The sequence below is a fragment of the Python bivittatus genome, unplaced genomic scaffold (genome assembly GCF_059951505.1).
Source record: "Python bivittatus isolate LINGU-HERP-01145 unplaced genomic scaffold, Pbiv_v1 ctg000610_np1212, whole genome shotgun sequence".
NCBI classification, from domain to species: Eukaryota; Metazoa; Chordata; class Lepidosauria; order Squamata; family Pythonidae; genus Python; species Python bivittatus.
In genome coordinates this window covers 53,100,199-53,121,502 of record NW_028277088.1, presented here as the reverse complement: position 1 = coordinate 53,121,502, position 21,304 = coordinate 53,100,199, and the positions used below count along the sequence as shown (strand labels likewise).

The 21,304-nt window shown below is 36.4% G+C and overlaps 1 protein-coding gene across 2 annotated transcripts in view; it reads left to right on the top strand.

Moving 5' to 3' along the window:
- Positions 1–20,257, top strand: part of EGFR (epidermal growth factor receptor) — a 145,900-nt gene extending 125,643 nt beyond the window's left edge. The window contains exons 20-28 of one of the 2 annotated variants that reach the window (XM_025163547.2): positions 2,667–2,852; positions 7,461–7,616; positions 8,690–8,765; positions 10,449–10,595; positions 13,671–13,768; positions 14,752–14,919; positions 15,307–15,354; positions 15,543–15,645; positions 18,963–20,257. In XM_025163547.2, coding sequence (XP_025019315.1) covers positions 2,667–2,852; positions 7,461–7,616; positions 8,690–8,765; positions 10,449–10,595; positions 13,671–13,768; positions 14,752–14,919; positions 15,307–15,354; positions 15,543–15,645; positions 18,963–19,336 — 1,356 coding nt within the window. In that variant the 3' untranslated portion in view covers positions 19,337–20,257. Of the gene's footprint in view, positions 1–2,666; positions 2,853–7,460; positions 7,617–8,689; positions 8,766–10,448; positions 10,596–13,670; positions 13,769–14,751; positions 14,920–15,306; positions 15,355–15,539; positions 15,646–18,962 lie in introns of both variants that reach the window. The other variant, XM_025163546.2, reaches the window with a different exon arrangement.
- The last annotated feature ends 1,047 nt before the right edge of the window (positions 20,258–21,304 follow it).

Genomic DNA, 21,304 nt, shown 5'->3' with positions numbered 1-21,304 from the left:
AAATGTTATCAACTATTATGAACATACCTCCATGCATAGTCAACATACTCTCCCTTTTCAGAGTAAGCAAAGTTATGCAAAATGCAGAAAATGAGTAAGAAATAATAAGCTAAAAGAATTAAAGGTATGAGTTAAAAAGGAAATCTAACTAAACCTTGTCTATACCAGCATAATTCACTATACCACTCCATACCTTCCTTCCACTGCAAGTCATCCTTGGTTCCACCACTTCCATACATCTATTCATGTAGTGACTTTTGTTATTTAAACCTCTCACCTCTTTCTGAGGATCTTGTCAACTCTGTTCAAGCATAACTTTCTCAGTCTTCCTCTTCCTCTCAACAGATTTATTCTTCCTTCATATATTTATTCTCTCACTCTTCCTTCTCCATTGCTGAATAGAGCAACAGGCTTTAGTTGTCCTATTATATACGCCTTAAGAGTGTTTGCATGATGTAGGTATTAACAATAATTCAATCCATTCTCCAGTCACAATTCCATTTGGCTTTATTAGGATAGAATGAATTCAGAAGATTTGCTGCCAAATACCAAACATACTTGCAGTAGGTCATGGCTTACCTTAGAGATTCCAAGCTACAGTTTAAAACAGAAACTTAATCTAATTTCTCAAGGCATCTTAAAAGTGCATGACTGCACAGTGGCTTCAGCATTCTTTCTTCAAGGGGTTGATAACTGTTTGTTTTTACACTATCAAATTTATTAGGCTCTGTCAAATACTGGAACAGCTCCATATTCTATATGGCTGATATGTGACACAGCCCATGCAGTCCAAATTGCTAGTTGGGCAGAAGTCAACCTAATGTTTGCAAAAGTTGACTTGGAGCTTTCAGACAATTTGGGGGAATGTTGTCATAGCTAAAAATTAATAAAATAATTAATGAAATATGGGTCTGTCATAACAGGAAGCAAAGAAGCATATGTTTATGATTCTGGATTTATTACAGAAGAATCAAAAGTGTGCAGACTAAGAAAGAACTGCTTAAAAAGCTGCTTACAGAAGCATTTAGAATATACAGCATGTTTTACCCACCCACATAATGCATTTCATTTTTTAATATTCTGGATCCTCCCATTGAAACCCCTCAATCTTTCCTTTATGAACAAAATGCTATCTGAGGAATGAAAGTTGTTTTGCCTTGTGCTGTTCTTTCTTCGGTTTGGGCCATATTCTGATCTGGCAGTATCATGCTACAGAGAGACCTGCAGCACGTGCCATAGTTGCTAAAGAGACACTGCTGAAAACTGATTCTTCTGGCCATGTGCATCAGATGTAATGTGCGGGGGTGTGCAGATCCATCATTCTCCAAATCAGCATGTTTTCTGCAATTGCAGAGAAAAGCACAATTATATAATAATGAGTACTTCACTATATTATAACTTAGATATTATTTGATTGGGCTATGGGAAGCCATTTGTGGCCACTTCCTATAAAGGACTCAAAGTGACTAAATCAAAAGAAGAGACTGAGGTGTCCTCAGCAATAGTCATTGGCCTCCAAGGGGCAGGCACAACTGAGCAATTGAAGCTCCTCCCTTTTTTATGAGCATGCACTGGCGGGGCTCTCATCACCCAGTTTGAAGCCAGTGACCTTTGTTGTGAAACCCCTGAGAAGAGATGAAATTTAGTTTATTGGGGCTAATTATTGTTATGATTTCTCCCAACATTACCTTTATTAGGCAGTGACAATTGCCATAATGTAATATTTCCTAACAGTAAGTGTGAACATACATATTTTCATCTTCCCTCCCGTTCTCGTTTCTCATTTGTATAATGCCTATTACATGGTAATCATGATATTTATAGTCTAATTTACAATCTTGAAAAAGGTAGTGGCAAATTACTTCCTTATGTTTTATGTTATATATTTTTGTTTGTTAGTTGTCAGGAATTTTAGCATATTACAGCAGTGAATGGACAGAAAAGCAATTTATAAATACATTAAAATATGCATTGGAGCCATTAATTAAACAAAAAAATAAGAAAGTGTTATACCGGTATAACAAATCACAGACAGCATGGCTGTATTTTACTTTTCTTTTAATTTTATTGTACCTTACTACAATTAAGCTGCTTTATCTTTGTCTCAATATTCAGCCCTTTAAGACACTCAAAATGCTTACAACAAAATCTGGATTTTCTATTGCCAGTTTAATAAATGAGCATGTTCATATATTTAGAATTCATTCATTGCCTTCTTAAATTATAAAAATCTTTCTTTTAAGAGCTGATTTGTGTTTTATACAGAATGAAATTGTGATGGTAATTTGTACTTTACAATTATACATAGTCAAGAGTTGTCATTTGGATATGTGTAGATACTTTTTTAGATCAAGTACATTAGAGAGGAGAAGAAATCCATTGCCTTCTTCCTGATGGACTTATATGCTGTATGCAATGAGCTTTTTATATGAGAGAAAATTTTTAAATGTGACTATCCCATGTTGAAGTGTTACATGTGGCAGTTCTAGCCCTCAAATTAATTCTCATTCCACACAGAGTTTAGAATGATTCTGGGTCAGATTAATACTGCCATTTTTTATATCCTAGTATTGTAACATCCTCCATAATAGGTATGTATGTATGCATGTATGTGTATGTATGTGTGTGTGTGTATATATATATATATTTCTCTCTCTTTTGATTAGGAAGCATATGTGATGGCAAGCGTCGACAATCCCCATGTGTGCCGTTTGCTCGGAATTTGCCTCACATCGACTGTCCAGCTCATCACCCAGCTTATGCCTTATGGCTGCCTTCTTGACTATGTCAGAGAACACAAAGATAACATTGGATCCCAGTACCTTCTCAACTGGTGTGTGCAGATTGCAAAGGTATATTAACAGCAAACTCCATCTAGTTGTTTGAAAATGTCTAGAACAATAGACCTAAATTCAGATTTTTCACTCTGACCTAACTCAGACTTAGCTGATGCCTACTAGCACTTCTTGATTTTTGGTTCCTGCATGTTGTATTACAAATTGCCATGTAACCCTGGATGTGTTTTAAAATAATCTAGTTCTAGAAGATGGACTACTGCTTTATGTCTGTTTTACCTTTACAGTGAAATCCATGATAAGCAAGTCTTATGGTTCATGAAATTTGTAAAACTTACCATTGCTTATCATGAAACTGTAGAAAATTCCATTATTGCCAGCTCACAAACACGAAAACAAATCCCAAAGCTAGTCTTCCACAAAGTTCATACATTTATTTGCTTCCCATAGCTTTGAATTAATAAATTGTATTTTTAACAAGCAGATCTTTAGTTTTCTGAAAACCGGAATGTTTCTCACTACTAAATTATCTCAGGAGAAGCATATATAGAGAGAGATACAAATTCTCTTAGGAGGGAAGATTATAAACTTCCTGAATTAAAAAAAAATGGTAGTTTCAAGATGGGAGTTCTACAAAAGTATCTTCATGGGAAATAGACAATAGATTTCAAAAAGAAATAAAGAGCAGTCCCATGGGTGCAACTAAAACATGTCATATACCACTCCCATCTGTTGGCTTCCTGTTCTGAGCACCGCCAGTTTTGCGAAGGCAAGATGTGAGAGAATATAGAAAAATCATGAACAACCCACTTCTTCCAGTGCATGCTGACCTTCCCTACTTATCACTTGGAAGGCTTACATCTAGGAAGCCTCCATTGGTACTTGCGCAAACATCTGCATAACAACTTCAACATTGACTCCCAGTGGAAAGTTAAATGGGTTGATGAACGCTCAAGTACAGGAAGACATATAGATGACTCTACGCAAAAGGTGCCAGGTTTTGATCTATCTCACCAGCAATGGACGACCTTGAACAGGATTCGCACCTTACATGGCATCTGCCAGGATTCACTGCATAAATGGGGTATCTCATCGTTACCTTAGTGTGACTGCAGGGCTCCACGTCAAACTATAGACCACACTGTGACCAGCTGTAAGCTGAGGGCATATAATGGCCCAATATCTGATTTTTTAATATAAATGATGCTGCACTTCAGTGGTTAGATGGCCTAGGCATTGGTATTTGAATTTAGATCTTTTTAATATTCATATTTTAAAGTGCTTTTAACTTAGGTTAAATATTAGTATTTAATGTAAGTCTATGTATGAGATGCCATACACTAAATAAATAAATAAATGTCATATACCTCCTATACATTTGAAATCTAGTGCTTTACAATTATTTAAATTAAGTCCTTTGGTGCTCTCAATATTAGAACAAATGAAAATACTTGCAACCAGATGTTATCCAGCTGTATTCTAGCACAAAGTGTGTATGTGTTCAACTGTAGGAAATGCAGCTGGATTAATAAACTAGAATATTCAAACTTGACTGATGAAATTCTCAAGTTGTTTATGTGACTTGCTTGAGAGTAACAGCTAATCAAAGCTATATTTATTTAATAAAAGAAGCTTTTATGGCTTTCTTCCAGTTTACTTGGGTAATTTGGCAACACTGCAAGCTCTTAATTCTACTTTAATAGACGTCATGATCCAAGGTTAATGGATAAAGAATGGGGGTGAATACTTGGGAGGAAAACATTTCCACAATGCTGCATCATCATTTCACCAATAAAAACACTTAGATTGTTTTATTCCTGTTAGAATGAAATAGGTTTTGTCTTTCAAGGACCCTATATTCATGATCAAATAAGAATTCAGTGTTTCATTATCTCCGTACTAAAAACTGTAGGCAAGAGGATTTCTGGTTGGTGGAACCATCACTGATATAGTATATTTTGATAGTAATTCATATGTTTGATTTCAGTTCAAACTGCATAAGAGGAGGTTATGTATCTTCATAGCTCCTGTTCAGCCCAAAGGTGCAACACTGCACTGTCCCCAACCATGGTACTTAAATTAATCCCTTGGTTATATTGATCTATCCATCTTCCAGAGGCTGGATTGAAAGAGGATATATATATATAGATGGGTTGGATCCAGACTTAGATGTGTTTTAGCAATAATGAAACCAGTGAGAAAAGATAACCATAATTATTTAAATCCTATTGATTTAAATTGAATTTTAAAATTACTTTTTTTTTTTGTATTCAACCCAAAGATCTTTATGCCAAATCCAAAGTCAGTTTTGGGGATTAAACTGATAACATTTCTGCATGGAATTATTGCTCTTTAAAATAGATTAACATCTTAATTACCATGTTGAGAATAGTGGTTGAGTGGATCTGTGCAGACTGTAGTATGTTGGAGAATATTCCTGTGATTGCTTCTTCATTATCTGTTCATACTCATTTATAACATATCTGCCAGAAGTAAATAAGGTTTCTGTTAATAAATTGAGCAAGAGCCTATGCCATAAAAAATCTCATGGTTTTCTTTAATCCATGTCTCATTATTAAACTGTGGGCCCCTTAGAAAGTCATGAGCAACTTAGGGGGTTGGCACAATTTTTTAAAAAGACTGATCAGACTTCTGTAGACAAAATATAAGATCTGTAAACAAATGCTCTAGCCTTTGCTTTCCATTTTGTCCATGCAACCCAGCTGGAGGCTTGCCCAGGCAAAGACCAACCTGTGACAGTGCCCTCACGATGGCTATGGAGGCAAAGTAGTAGTACTATCAAAACTCACTGTAGGCTTTTTAAAATTTATTTTAATTAATGAATCAATCAATCAATTAATCTATTGTATTTATATAGCCACCCATCTCACATAAAAGTGATTCTGGGTAGCATATAACAATTAAAAAAGAACAAATACATAAAAAACAATTACAAAATACAAGTTACAAAAAATAACTATGAAAGCACACAAAACAGGAGGGGGTAAGATTAATAAGGGAGCCATTGCAAAATCTCCCCAGTCCCCTGGGATCCCCAGGCCTGATCACAGAGCCAGGTCTTCAGGGACATGCACGATGTTGAGAGGGATAGAGCTTCATTTTGCCTGCACAAGCCCACAGTCAGGAGTTGTAGTTTCACAGAGTTTGAGAATTTCTGTGGTATATAAATTAAACTTTAATTATTAAAAGCAGATAACAATAACAGATTTCTGAGGCCCACTTGATGGAACACTGGAGGTTCCAAAGTTCATTTTCCAAAAACCTTCTGCATTGTCATATCTTGATCCTGCCTTTTGCTTTAGGCTGCTGGCTTGATAGGTCCTTCTGCCACCATCTTCCACAGGGCACCTCAGCTAGAGTCCCTCTCCTAGCCCCAGTGTGTGAGAGAGATTGTGCTCTCCAATCCTGTACTACCATTCTGGAGATTAAAAGGTCAAAATGTAAACATTGAAATAATTTCAACACTGCTACATTCTGGCCATGTAGTACAGAAGTGTGATACCTACAGGATTCAGGTCTTCCTTTTTCATTTGGAAGATTAACCAATCTCATTAGAGATAAACAAAATCATACTTTTTTTTAAAAAAAAGAAATAATACAGTATAAAAGTAATAATCAGTATGGAAGAAGATCAATTACAGAGATGCTCAGATCTCAGTTGTACAGCAGTTTACAAATTATTTTAAAAAGAAAAACTCCAAAGAAAATACATTGGAATGGTGATGTTCTGCTATAAATGAAGTACTCCCTGCCAGAATCTTCAAAAAGTTAATGGAAATCACAATCACAAGAAGATTGTAAAGAAAAAATTATGTATTACTGACCATAGCTTAAAATATGAATGAAGGCTGAAATTATACCCAACTCCCTAACTTTTAGAGAGAGAAAAAAAAAAGAATATGAGACTTAGCACAAAATAGCAAACTGAAATTTTAAAAACCTAGCACAAATTCTTGGCTACGTTAATTTGCTTATTTCTCCAGAAATAGCAGATTCCTGAAACATATGCTTTTATGGTTCAGTTGCCTGGAGTTCTCCAGCTTATTAGAGATTCCAGAATGTTAATCAAAAGCTATTGAGGAGATGAAAAACTCATGTGGTTTTCAGCCTCAGATTTCTGTCCTTTGTTTTAAAACCACCAGAATGCAGGATATGAAGGAGCAGAGCAGAGTGTGTACATGACCAGGAGCCAATTCTTGCCCAGCCACAGAATTAGTGAAATAATTAGTTTTACTTATGAGGAGAATCACATAAATTCATTTATCATTTTAAGGCTCATGGCACAGCAAAATTAACCCAACATTTTACCAGATACCTTTATCTCATTTTGCTAGAATTTTTCCTTGCAAGGTTTCAACATAAGAAATAGAGTCATCTATGAAATTCAAAGTCTATTTTAATGAAATGCTATTTCAGTATATTTTGGAGTTGTCTTTGTAACGATCTATATGTAGGCAGTACCTGTTAATATAATCTTGCTCTGCCCATTGCAGTCTTTTTTCCACTATTGCTGAAAAAGCAACAGCATAATTGTCATTGCCTCAATATTCTGTAAATACAGAATTAGTTTTCTTAATATTTTCTGCAGTGTGTCTATAGATGTTAGATGGTAGAATAAGATTTTCTAACTGTTAACATGTTTAGGGAATGAATTACTTAGAAGAACGTCGTTTGGTACACCGTGATTTGGCTGCCAGAAATGTCCTTGTTAAGACTCCCCAGCATGTGAAGATCACAGACTTTGGATTGGCAAAATTACTTGGTGCAGAAGAGAAGGAGTACCATGCCGAAGGAGGCAAAGTAAGAGTGGTTATTTATTCCTTCCTCCTGGTTTGCTTCATAGTACATTGAGTTTTCAGATACCTAAGTCCCTCTGGGTGGGGTGGGGGGGTGGAGTCTATATTAACAAAGGAATGATATACAACCTATCCAGATTGGGTCTAGCTATGAATTTATCTACATTTTATTTGTTTGTTTGTTTGATTGATTCATTTTTTCGTTAGTTGGTTGGCTGGTTGGCTTACATATCCTGCCATCTCAGAAGACTGACTCTGGGCAGCTTTCAACATTTAAAAAAAGTACAAACATAAGATAAAACATAGATAACAGCCAAGGAGCCAAATCAATCTAGCCAAATAACAATCACATCACGGACTCTAACAATCTGACCCCCAAGCCCAGGAACACATCTGTGTCTTGAGGGCCTTCCAAAAGCCAGCAGGGTTGAGGCCAATCTAATCTTCAGGGGAAAGGCATTCCAAAGGGCAAGTGCAGCAACAGAAAAGGGCTTCCTGGGTCCCGCGAGATGACATTTTTTTGACTGACTGCTGGATCTAATGGGATGTGTAAAAACAACTAGGAAGAGGCAGCAGTCCAACAAATAACCTGGCCCAATGCCATAAACAGCTTTATAGGTGACAACCAGTGCCTGTAGAATTGTACCCAGAAGCACACTGGAAGCCAGTGCAGTACACTGAGCAGAGATGTAACATGCACACACGAAGATGCATTCCCAGACAGCCCCTGAAAAAGGCATTGCTTCACCCTGAGAATAAGACAAAAATCACACTGGAATTTTAAACTGAGAAACACAGCATCATCTGTGACCGTCTCTACCAAAATAGTTTTACAATTCTCAATTGTAGCTACCTTGAGTAAAAATACGTAAGAGCATTTTGATGGCAATGCTTCTTTCAACTTTTCATATTTTGAGCAGCAGTTCTAAGCTACGTAACTATCATACATGAATTGCAGGCTACCTGCAATGATATGTATAATATAAATAGATGCAAGCATTCACACATACTGTCATACTTTTTAAAATAATGAACTCTGACTCTCATTCTCTTGCATTGGTTCCAACCTCTTTCTAGGTTCCAATTAAGTGGATGGCTTTGGAGTCAATTCTGCACCGCATTTATACTCACCAGAGTGATGTTTGGAGTTTTGGTAAGTGTGAAAGACATGCTCAGCTGATTCTAAATTGGTCACTGAGCTGATTTGCAAAGCCTTGTTCTATAACCTCCTCAAAGTGCCCTTTCTTATTGTCATGATTATAACAACAATTTGAATAGCAGATAGACAGAACCTAATTATCATGAACACATCAATCAGTGGGCTACATATCTGGATTGCAAAATCCAGAAGACCATTAGATGGCAGGAAAGAATTAGAGATTTTACAGCCCAAATATAGTAGCCCTGATCTGATACCGCAAAATTGCTTTCCCCTCCTTCCCTCCAAATAGCAGTTTTCTTACCTTTTAAATTATAAGGATAGCCTCATAGAGGCAAAGGATTTGTTCTTTGGGAGCAATAAACCTGACTTATGCTATGTCTGGTTGAAGAGGCAGGGGGGAAATTTCATGAATTGCATCTCCCCAAAGAACCCTTAATGCACATAAAATTAATACAATACATGGTTTTTAATGGAAACAAAACTAGGATCTTTCTGTCAAACATCTATTATTCAGAGTGGATTTTTTTGTATGAGGAAGCATTCAGTTATGTAGCTTCTTGGATATTGCCTGTGCATACATATATCATCTAAATGAGAACAAAGTCTTATTGTATTTGTCCAAACCTTTTGGAATAGACAGTAAATAACATGCAAACCAGAATAAGCCATTGAGACTCTGGCATGTGCTAGAAAAGGGAGGAAGTTTAACAATCAGTCCACAATCATGGTTTTGTTATGTACTTCTCTAAGCAAGGCTTAAATAACATAAGTAGTAAGATGAAACTATGGTCTTTACCCACATATCTGTATTATTTTACAAAAGGAATATAGCGGTGAAGGCATTTTTATCTGATTGCAAAGGTATATGTGTAGCAATTAAAATGTTGGACTGGAATCCAGGTTTAACTCCCTATCCAAATATACTGTTCAGTGGGTGTTTTTAAGCCTATCAGTTGTCTCTCAAACTTGGACCACAAGCTCAGTGATCAAATAAGCAAATGCTACTTAGCTAGAGAAAGTACAGGCTTGAGAGTTTGAAATTGTGTTGCTCGGTGAAGCAGAATCCAGCCATCAATTTCTTATAAGCTTTTCAATGTTTATATGGATATTTTCCTCCAAAGTTTTTGATTATTGAAAGTCCAGGACTATCTGTTGCTAACCATCTCCAAATCCATAAAAAACAGCCTATATCATATATTGCATAGGCAATAACAAGGCAAAAAAGAAGAGTTAGGCTGTATGTGCCAGTTCAAAATACTGTCAAGCTGCTATTGGTTCATTAAATTAAAATCCTACCACTGTTCAAAAATTGTGTTAGTTTATTATTTTACTTTAAGAAAAAAATGTTCTACCTACATTTATCAAAAAAAAAAATGTATTGGAAGCAGGTATTAACAGTGATGCTTTAAAGAATTTGAATGGTGCTGGAAACAGTGTTTACTTTTGTAAAATGTAACTTTAGTAAATAATTCCATTCCTTGGAAGAAGTGTATTCCTCTATTATTATCCGAGAAAAAACAAGGGATAATGAGCCCTTAGTACTTGAAACCATCAATAATGACTCCAATTCACTGAAAGTTGTTCCTTTACCAAATAATGAAGTTCTTACATGCTGTTTAGTATCTGGCTTTCTAGTTTTACTGGATGAGCCTTTGTTATACTCTGACATTTCAGGTGTCACTGTTTGGGAATTAATGACATTTGGATCTAAACCGTATGATGGTATTCCAGCCAGTGAAATTTCCTCTGTCTTGGAGAAAGGAGAGCGGTTGCCTCAGCCTCCCATATGTACAATTGATGTGTATATGATCATGGTCAAATGTAAGTCATTCCTGTCATATAATAGACAAATTACTTTGACTAGGAAGAGAAGCTTGTTTGTTCATTTTAAATACTGTATTCAACTTTCTAAATATGTCTATCATTTGACCAGAGTTACAATTTATATTGCAGGCTTTCTGACATCATCCTGTCTTCTGCTTCTGTACAAATTATAGGTGGACTAATCTTATTCACATGCTTGCACCATCTCTATATACAATGCTACAAAACTGAAGGCTAAAATGCCTCTTATGAACAGTTAGTTATTCATTCATAAGCCAAGCCCATTGTTGACGTTTGTTTTTTTTCAAAAGTAGCTGGAAAAAGGAAATCATTGATTATCCAGTTGCAAAGATATATGTATAGTAATGCAAATCTTGGATTGGGAATAGAGGACCCAGGTTTAAGCCCCTATTGAAATACAGTATTCATATTGTTCATTGGCCTCTCTGTTATCTCTCAGCCTCACAAAATTGTTGCTGTAAGTATAAAACCATCCTTGAGGATCCAGAGGAAAAATGGGTTGATAAATATAATTTTAAAAAATAATATTCAGTACTTGTTATTATCTATAATAAGAGAAATAAGAAATCCACTTCTCTAGAAGGAAATGTGAAATAAGCCAAAACATGAAAAGTGATTATACACATCACTGTAGCATTCTTTTCTCCAGAGACCATTGACTGAATTCTAAAACAGGGAGCCCCTCAAGAAACAATTGTAAATTATGATCTCTACTGTATTTTTTCAGCAACTGAGTCTTATCCTTAATCTCCACATCCTTCTGTAGTTCATTATTTTCTGTTTCACGCAAAAAGTCTATAAGGGTTTCCAGTCAGCAATAAACATAGATACTGTTTTTTTCTCTGATCAAAGAAGTCAATTTAGCCATCTCAGCAAGTTCCATCATCTTCACCAACCTTTCTACCATTGTGGGTAATGCTGAATCTTTCCATCTTTGTGAATACAATAATCTCGCTGCAATTATCATGTACAAAAACAAAGTTCCATAACTTTTTTCCAACTGTTTGTTCATCAGTCCCAAAAGAAAAACCTGTGGTCTCAACTGTATATTAATCTTTAAAATCTTCTGAGTCAGTGTATTGTATTTGAATCCAGAGTTTTCTAGCTTTTTTACATGTCCTCCAAACATGATAAAATGTTCCTTCTTGTTGTTCACATTTCCAACATAAATTGTCTTTATACATTCTAGATTATTTCTAGACATAACAATGGTACATCATTTTATAAACATTCTCTTTAAATTTGTAACAGTGTAAATTTCAATCCTTTCAGCCACATATTTTCCCATTGTTCCATCAGCATATTATAACCAAAATATTTAGCCCACTTTATCATACATTCTTTCACTTGTTCTTCTTCTGTTTCAATTTTCAATCAAAGCTTATACATTTTAGCAATTACATGTTCATCATTTGTACACAATTCTATTTCAAACTCAGCCTTACAATGTTCAAAGCCATAAATTCTTTTGTCTACTTTAAATCTTTCTAATAATTTTAAGTAAGAGAACCATTGACAACTATATTCCTCTGCCACCAGTTCTTCTCTTGATTTTATTTTACATTCCCCTTGACAAAATCCTAGTATCTCATGATAAGTTAGCCATTTGTGTTTGCCTATTATTTCTCGTGTATAATGCTTCTTGTGCTGCGATCCACAAAGGTGTTTTCGGGGACAACCTGGATTTGTGTCTATTCCATATTCTCAATGTGGCATGTCTAACATATTTTTTGAAATCCACATTAACCTTGACTTTATAATACCACAAATATCCATGCCACCCAAATCTCAGGTCATGTTCTTCTAACTCCAAAAGCCTTCTATTTCTCAGCAGCACCCACTCTTGTGAGTTCAGTGTCTTTTAAAGCCATCCAGAGCACAAGTGAGCAATCTCCCATCCTCTTCTTATCCGGAGAGTTTCCCTGGGATTAGTCTACTCACCGGTCCTTCGGTGTTGGCCCAGTCATCATTTCCACTCATTCAGAGACATCTTAGCTCACCATTCCTGACCTGGGAGCTCCCATTTTATCTTCTTTTATTGGGACTGCCTCTCTAGTATGATTGCCTCTCTAGTACACCTACTATCTCTTGCTGAAGGAAAAAAAAAAAAGGCCAACCACTAACTTTCTGTATATCTTTGCTGCCACTTAGTGGTTTCCAAAGTTGTTGTAGCCTGAGATGATGTTGATGGTGGCGGTGGCAGTGGTGGCAGCGGTGATGATGATGATGATGATGATGATGATGATGGAGATGGAGGAGGAGGAGGAGGAGGAGGAGGAGGAGGAGGAGGAGGAGGATTTAGATTTACTATGGCCACAGCTTACAAATTCTAAAGAAACAATAAAAATAGTTAAAAACATAAAAACAACACAGGCATCCCAGACAAAAAAAGCCGTAATAGTAACAACAACAGAGGCCCCACAAACACATTAACCCCAGGCCTGGAACCAGAGCCAGGTCTTAAGGGCTTTCTAGAACCCAAAGAGAGCAGGCATCATCCATATCTCTGGGGGGCTGCTGTTCCAGAGGGTAGGGGCCATGACAAAGAAGGCACGCTTCCTCAGTCCCACATTTAACATTTAATACAGACATTTCAGATCTTATTGGAGAGGTAGAAATTAACGCTAGCATCTCTCTGAGCAGAAGCTGTGATTCCAGGAGGACCCCGTCCTTAATGAACACCAGAAGATCTATTTCTTCTCCCTGATTTGCTCTGCCCTGTTTCCTACCCCATCCTGAGGTGGGAAAAGACTAGGATTAATCCAACTCTTCAAGACATTCCGGTTATTCCTGGAATTCATGAAGGGGAATCTAAACATTCAGCTTTCCACAAGGGCTCTGAAATATGCAGTCAGATTTTCATTCAACACTTGGAATTTTGTTATATACAGTACTTGTAATGATTGTTTCAGAATCAATCTTATGCTCCAGAATTTAAAGTCTTTCCTGTAATTTACCCATTTCCTAGCAAATGCTTCTGCACTTTGAAGTTATTTTATGGCCATTTTCCCCATATCTATATGTTCATGTTGTTCCTGTGGTCACTTTCAGGTTGGATGATTGATGCAGAAAGTCGTCCTAAATTTCGGGAGCTAATAGCAGAATTCTCCAAAATGGCTCGGGATCCACAGCGCTATCTTGTTATACAGGTACTGATCATAAATAATGTGGTATTCACTTTTTCAAGCAAAACTATATAATTTGCTCCAAATTTAAGTGGCCAAGTGGTATAAAACTGCTTTGAGATTCTTTTATTTTAAAAAGGTCCATAAAAACCACTGTAAAATAATAGCCATGTCTAAGGCTAAAAGCAAAGATATGAATGCCTCAATTTCATATTAAACAATATTTTGTATTAAATACAATTGAACTGATTCTGACTATATAAATCAGTACTTTGTAATCCCAATTTAAACTTGAAGTTGATATAAAAAGCTGAATACGAATGGTCAGACTCTTGGGTCACAGATTAACTGATCCAGATCTGTAATAAATACAAAGAAAATTACAATTTCAGATTTATGGAAAAGGAGTTTTATTTTAAAGCTAAGAGTGAGAGAAAAATATTCCATTTTAACCTGTTTTCACATAGAGAGAGATGTTGCAGTTTTGCATATTATGCCCTGACTATGCCTGAGTAAATCTCCCTAAGAAGTCATGTCTTACTGTTAAGCTCCACTCAATTTCCTGTAGAATTTGATTATCAAAGAAATAAGACAAAAAACAACTTCTAACTAGGGCTATCACCAAGCTGCATTCAGGATTTTCTGCTCTGAAGAATGTATATGCAAGCAAAACATCCAAAGTGGCTTCCACATCTTCTATGGAGTAATTGTCTGCGGGTCTTCCTTCTTGGAGACAATTGTTGGTCACCATGGAAGTAAAATGCTGGATAAAGTACATTTTGAATCCAAGAGAGTTTTTTTTTTTAATGTATTTAGAGTCATTTATCTCCCAAGAATAGAGAACCATTGTTCATCTCAGTCTGAATGTATATTGTACAGGTCTGTTATTGTTGGCTGATTAATATTTTTTGATAGTAATATTTTAACACTCAGGTTGCAGTGAGACTTACTGTAATAATGGTGCACTTAGGAAACATTCATTCTCATTGGAATTTGTCTCTGGGTAGGGAGATGAAAGAATGCACCTGCCCAGCCCAACTGATTCCAAATTTTACCGGAGTCTAATGGAAGAGGAGGACATGGAGGACATTGTGGATGCAGATGAATATCTTATTCCCCATCAAGGATTCTTCAGCAGCCCATCAAACTCAAGAACACCTCTCTTAAGCTCATTGGTATGGGATTGTTTCTAAAGTACCAATAGAAGAGAATGTCTACATTTTCTAAGTTCTAAATGTTTCTAAAGTTCTTTTTGCATTAATATACTCTGTGCAGGTAGGCAACTAATCTGTTGCATCAAAATCAACAAAGAATCTCATAACATATTTTAAGAAACATCACATTTTATTGTAATATCAGGTTTTTTGAGCCAGGTTTTATGCCACAGTAAACTTTAATCTTTAAGGCAGCCTTCCCCAATTTGGATTTGGATATATGGACTTCAGTTGCTCAAATGTTGGAGGTTGCTCCAGATTGTTGCATTTTTTCTCATGTTTACTATGAAATGATTTAGTATTTTTTACTTGTTAAAAAAAACTTTTTTCCTCTTTTTTTTTTTTTAGAGTGCTACAAGCAATAATTCTGCAATAACCTGCATAGATAGAAATGGGGTAAGTTTGATCAATTCAGAGCCATGGCAGGAACTTCTGAATTGTTTCACTGTAATTTTTTGCCATCCATTAGAACATAAAGAAACCCCTTCCTGCAAGCCATTCAAGTTTGGAATTAGAGTACCCATTTTTTCTGCCAACAATGGTGTGCTGTATCTTGTTAATCTGTACTTTGCTATAATTAGCAGGGCCATCCAGTGAGAGAAGACAGCTTTGTCCAGAGGTACAGTTCAGATCCAACTGGGGGTTTCCTAGATGACAGTCTGGATGATAGCTTTCTGCCTGCTCCAGGTGAGTATACAGAGTCTATGGAACCTTTATGTTTCTCTCTGACAAGCAGATTAATCACAAGAGGAATAAGTCTCTGAATTTGAGCCTGTGGAATGAAACAAAGCACCATCTGAAATCAGACAGTCAGTCCTTTATTACATCAATGACCAGAATTCCACTTAAAAGAAAGTTGAAATTAACAAAAGATAAGATAAAAACGATCAACAATAACCAAATAATCAAATCTGATTGGTCACAATGGGTTTTACAAACACTAAAACAAAATTTGGCCATGTTCAAAGAGAGGGAATCATATGAGTTGGCTAACAACTGTGCATAAAATAAAGCCAGATGACCCAGAAATTTAATTAATAAGAGGGATATAAAACATAGCCATGCATTTTTATAAAATGGGAAATGCAACTATACATGGATTATATTTTCAACTGTTCCTTCACCACGAGGACAGAGTCTTAAAAAATAAGGGATTTTCTGTCAAGGATGGTTGTTGAAAGTACATTAAAATGTGCTAGGGTTAATGGTCTCCTAAATGTAGGGGTGATATTTGGTTTAAATATCTTGCTAAAATAGTGAGTAAAACTGGCTACTCAAAAAAATATCTCTAGGGAGGGCCAATAAATCTAATTGCCTTCCTACTTCTATAATACTTTGTTTAAGGCTTGACAATGACTGCTTACATCTTTGGTAATACATCCTGTAAAAAGCATAATTCTGCAGTAATTTATCATCTTTAAATCAATTCAAAATTATCAGCCAAAATCAGGGAAGTTAGGTCCATAGGGGAAAAAAATGAAACAGTAGTTTCAGTCAGAAGTAAAATATATATAGCCATATGCTGGTTTCCACTTTAATCATACCAGCTTCATGGGCAATCACATTAGGCACACTTCATGCCACATGGAAAATAATCCTTAGAAAATTAGTTTGTAGTTTCTCTAAGGGGGCAAAAGAGCTAAATGGGCCTAAAGTGAGAATTAAATAATTCCTGGACACAAACTTTTGCTGCAAATACTTTTACAGCAGCTGGTATAAATAATGTCTCTCTAGAATAATAAAAATAGCAGAGGTATTGCCAACTCTGGGGCATTTTGAAGAATATAATTTTACACTTACCAAATGAGTGAAATGTTATCCCCAAATATTTAAAATTTTTAATTTGTTCAGTCAGGTTCAATTGCTAAGTACAGTGGTACCTCTAGTTACAAATGCCCCTACTGACTAATTTTTCGAGATACGATCAGCTCCGGCCCCAAAAAATTACCTCGACTTGCGAACTTGCCTCGACTTACGAACCGGATCCGTGGCCATTTTCTGCCCATTCCACGTGGTCCGCAACCATTTTCTGCCCGTGCCACGTGGTCTGTGGCCATTTTCCGCCCGTGCCACGTGGTCCGTGGCCATTTTTCCACCCGTGCCGCATGGTCCGCGACCATTTTCCGCCTGTTCCACGTGGTCCGCGGCCATTTTCTGCCCGTGCCACGTGGTCCGCGGCCATTTTTCCGCCCGTTCCACGTGGTCTGCGGCCATTTTTCCGCCCGTTCCATGTGGTCCGTGGGCATTTTTCCGCCCTGCCGCGTGGTCCGCGGCCGTTTTTCCACCCCTGACGCATGGTCCACGGACGCCGGAACGGATTAATGGTAATTTCATTGAACCTTATGGGAAAATTTGCCTCGTGTTGCGACCAATTCACGTTGCAACCAGAGTCACAGAACGGATTAAATTCGTAACTCGAGGTTCCACTGTATAGAATGTAGGGTTTGCCAAATACAAAATCTTAGTTTTGGAATAATTTATCTCCAGTGCTTCTTCTGTACAATACTCAGTCAAAGTATGCAAAGCTTGTTTTAAACCAGTTAAGGTGTATAATAACAGTACTACTACTTTCTCTGCATACAAAAGGACCTCAGTGTGTTATAAGCCTGTTTTGGAGGATGGTATGTGAGGTAGTTTAACTTACTCACAAAATAATTGATATGTAGGTCAAATAGCAAGGATGACAGGACATAGCCCTGCCTAATTTGGATAGGAATTTCTCTGGGGTAATGTCACTTCATACTGCATCAGATTTTTAACCTAGAATTTTCATAAAGTTTTGCACATTTTTTTTTTTTTTGCACAAGCAAAAATTCTGCAATTGAATTTTTAAGTCTGTACCACATTCTAGATCTAGAAATAAAATCAAATCCAAACCTAAAATCAATAAGGGCAGCATGCATTAAAATATGATTTTAAGAAAAGAATAAGAAAGTAATATATTTCTTAAATATATCTCTATCTTGGGCCCGATACTGTTAAGCTGAGACCAGATAGATATAGGTGGAGTATAGACAATAATAAAGAGACACGGCTAAATTTGAAGGAAGCTGCTATTGCATAGTGTTCCAAGGAATCTGAGTAATCTTAACATAGACATCTAAAACCAGCTGAACGTTACCTTCTGACCAGAACGATCACCTACAGTCAGCACCATTATGTTATCTTTACCCCACTTCACTTCATGAACTCTTGTAACAATGTACTGTTAGCCATTATTCATGTTGTCTAGATTTGTCTTTCAATATCTTCTAGACTTTGTTTTCCCAACTGCTCTCCTGTCTTCTTGAGATCTTTACTAGTAATCCCATTCCCTCCCTTCTGATCTATAAGATGTTAACAAATTGTCCATGCTGTACCTGGATTCCATTTGTTCATAGGGAGTTTAATGTTGAAATGTGCCTGGCCTCACAAACAGTCCTTGCATAGATTAAGCTTGTACAATAAGTCCAAGTTTCATATACACATACAAGCAGAGCCACTGCAGAAACAGACTCTAGAGAAGCAGAAAAAGAATGAGAGTCCAAAGACAAACTGATCAAATCCCCAGGAAAGGTCTTTGCAACTGGGAAATATGTTGAGACCTTCTCAGAGCAATATTGTTCCAGTGACTTTACATAGACCTGCCAGGTGCAGCTGTCTCTTTGTGTCACCAAACACTGCTACACCTCCCTGACTTTGGTAGTCTCTCTTTAGATGCTAGCATTCACAAGGGCTATGCGAAGGAAGCTCCTTAAATTTTAAAGAGTGTATTAAAATTTTAATACATCTTTACCAAGAGACAAAATTAGTTTCAGGTTGTGGTGTTTGTTGATATGAACTTGATTTTTGAAATGCATAAGTTAATGTGATCTCCGTGATTGCTCTCCAGAAGGCTGTATCAATTTATGAATTGATGAGCAATGTCTTGTTAATAGAAATTAATTTGCAGTTGAATAAAGATAACATGCTGAATCATATATACAGTTATTAATGGATGTTTTGTCTTTCTAAAATCATTTCAGAATACATAAACCAAGTGACCCAAAACCCTTGTGCTTCTGTGGTACAAAATCCAGTCTACAACACTTTCTCCCTTCATATTGATCCAAAGCCTATGACTGATTCAAATCATCATAACTTGCACAACACAGCACTGGATAACCCAGAATATCTCAACACAAGCCTCTCACCTTTGGCTAACACAGTTTTTGATAGCTCCTCCTACTGGGACCAGACAGCCAACTACCAAATCAATCTGGACAATCCAGACTATCAGCAAGACTTCTTGCCCAGAGATACCAAGCCTAATGGCATTGTTAAACTTCCGCCAGCTGAAAATCCAGAATACCTAAGGGTAGCAGTGCCAAAAAATGAATACATTGAAGCCTCAGCATGACCATGATAGACACTTTGTATAGTCTCAGCAACGTGGCAAGAAACACAGATGAAAGAGCTGCTTGCTATAGAAATAGACTATGGTTAGATAAAAAAAGCATAATTACACTTTGGAATACACTTTTTTCTTCCAAGTGCATGTGTTGTTTGCAGCAAGCTTGCTTAGAACTTCATTTATCTCTGTGGTTACAAAAGATGCAACAAAGAACCAAGAAATAACAACCAGCAAGCAATATTTTTTCTTAAGCTACGTACAATTACAGCCTTTTGATGAATATTAACTGCTTTAATAAGCATCCACCTTAAATCCTTTTGATACCTTATCTTTTATAGGTCATTTGTGGTATTTTTTTTTTAAAAAGCCTTTATGACAGCAAGATGACCAGTTGTTTGATGCCATGTGGATCAGGGTGGGAGGAGCACAAGGAAAGTAGAAGGAGTCAAGACCCAAAACTTTTTGCCAGTCTCCTACATAGAGTTACCAACTGTTAAGATTTAAAGAGAAGCTCATTCCTATGCTTTGGTCCAGCTATTTGAACACCAGCTTTATTTACTATTTTATTTGCAATGAAAAGAGTATTTGAAAAAATGTGAGAATTCTGCTTAATATAGTCGTTGATTACATTGGGAGAAAGTGAGCCTAGTGGTTCATACAGCACTCACTGCCACTGACCACTACTGTTGGGAAGCTCTGCAAGTTTCAGTTCAGAAATGCTCATAAAAATTTAAAAATTAAATGTTCAGGAATGGTCATCAGGTACTCACTCGCATGTCTCTAAAATATCACTGTAAGTATGAGCAGCATTGTTGTATTTCGTTCTGTTGTGGTTTTATGCTTGTTTTCTGGTTTCATGACTTTTTAGAGGTACGAAAAATGAACTTAAAAATCTGCAAATGGAACAGATTTTTTTTTTTTTTTTTGCACACACACATTCCACTTCACTGCCTTTGTAACATTTGAACACATATATAAAGTGGTGAGGAAATGCAAAGGTTGCCATTTGGCTAAAATTGAATTATTACATACATAACTGCATACACAAAAAATGGATCTTGGGGAAATCTCTTGCAAAAGCTGGGGAAAAAAATCTATACTATGGCTCAGCTTCCATTAATCATGAATTTATACAGGAAAATTTCCCATTATCTGAAATTATTAGTGGAGAAAAAGGATTAATCCAGAAGATAATTGCAATTAATTTGTTAATTTTCAGGAATCATATGCGGTATGGTTCAGTATTTGCACTTAAAAAGATAAATTAACTCACCCTCCAAAAAATCCCACCAGCGCAGGATGGTTTTCAGGCCAACCTGGTGATTATATATATTAAATTGTTGTTCTAATACAATGCTGTATATTTCTACTCAGAACTAAGCCCAACTGAATTCAATGCAGTTGTTCCTCAAATAGGACTATATAGGATTGCAACCTAGTAGTGTGATCCAGTATATGCCTACTTTAAAATAAGACCTATTAAGTTCAGTGGGATTTATTTCTATGCAAGTATGCATAGTAGTGCAGCTTGACTTGAAGCCGAGCTCTGTTATGTACCACTTGACTCTGCTGGTATCTTACCTCTTGGGAGCTGTAGCAATGCTCTTTGATATTGTTACCCCCTCATTAGTTTGAGTTTATGACTTTGATATGTGACAGAGCCACTGTATAACAATTTCCATATAGTTCAAATAGTACTGAATGTGTCCATTAGAATGCTTGCCTTTATGACAAATGAAACGTCATTGTGCAATAGCTTTTCCTCTTTTTAGTGATCCTTTATAAACTCTGCTAGTAAAATCCATATGGAAAGTAGCCTTGGGTATAGATTCATTATGTTGGATTATGCCATTTCATATCCCAGGAAATATAAGGCAAAAATCATCATATGGTGAAGAAAAACCAATCACATACATGAATATATCCTCAGAAAGTTGGTGATGTTCTAAATAGCTCAGTGTGAAGCATCAGGTC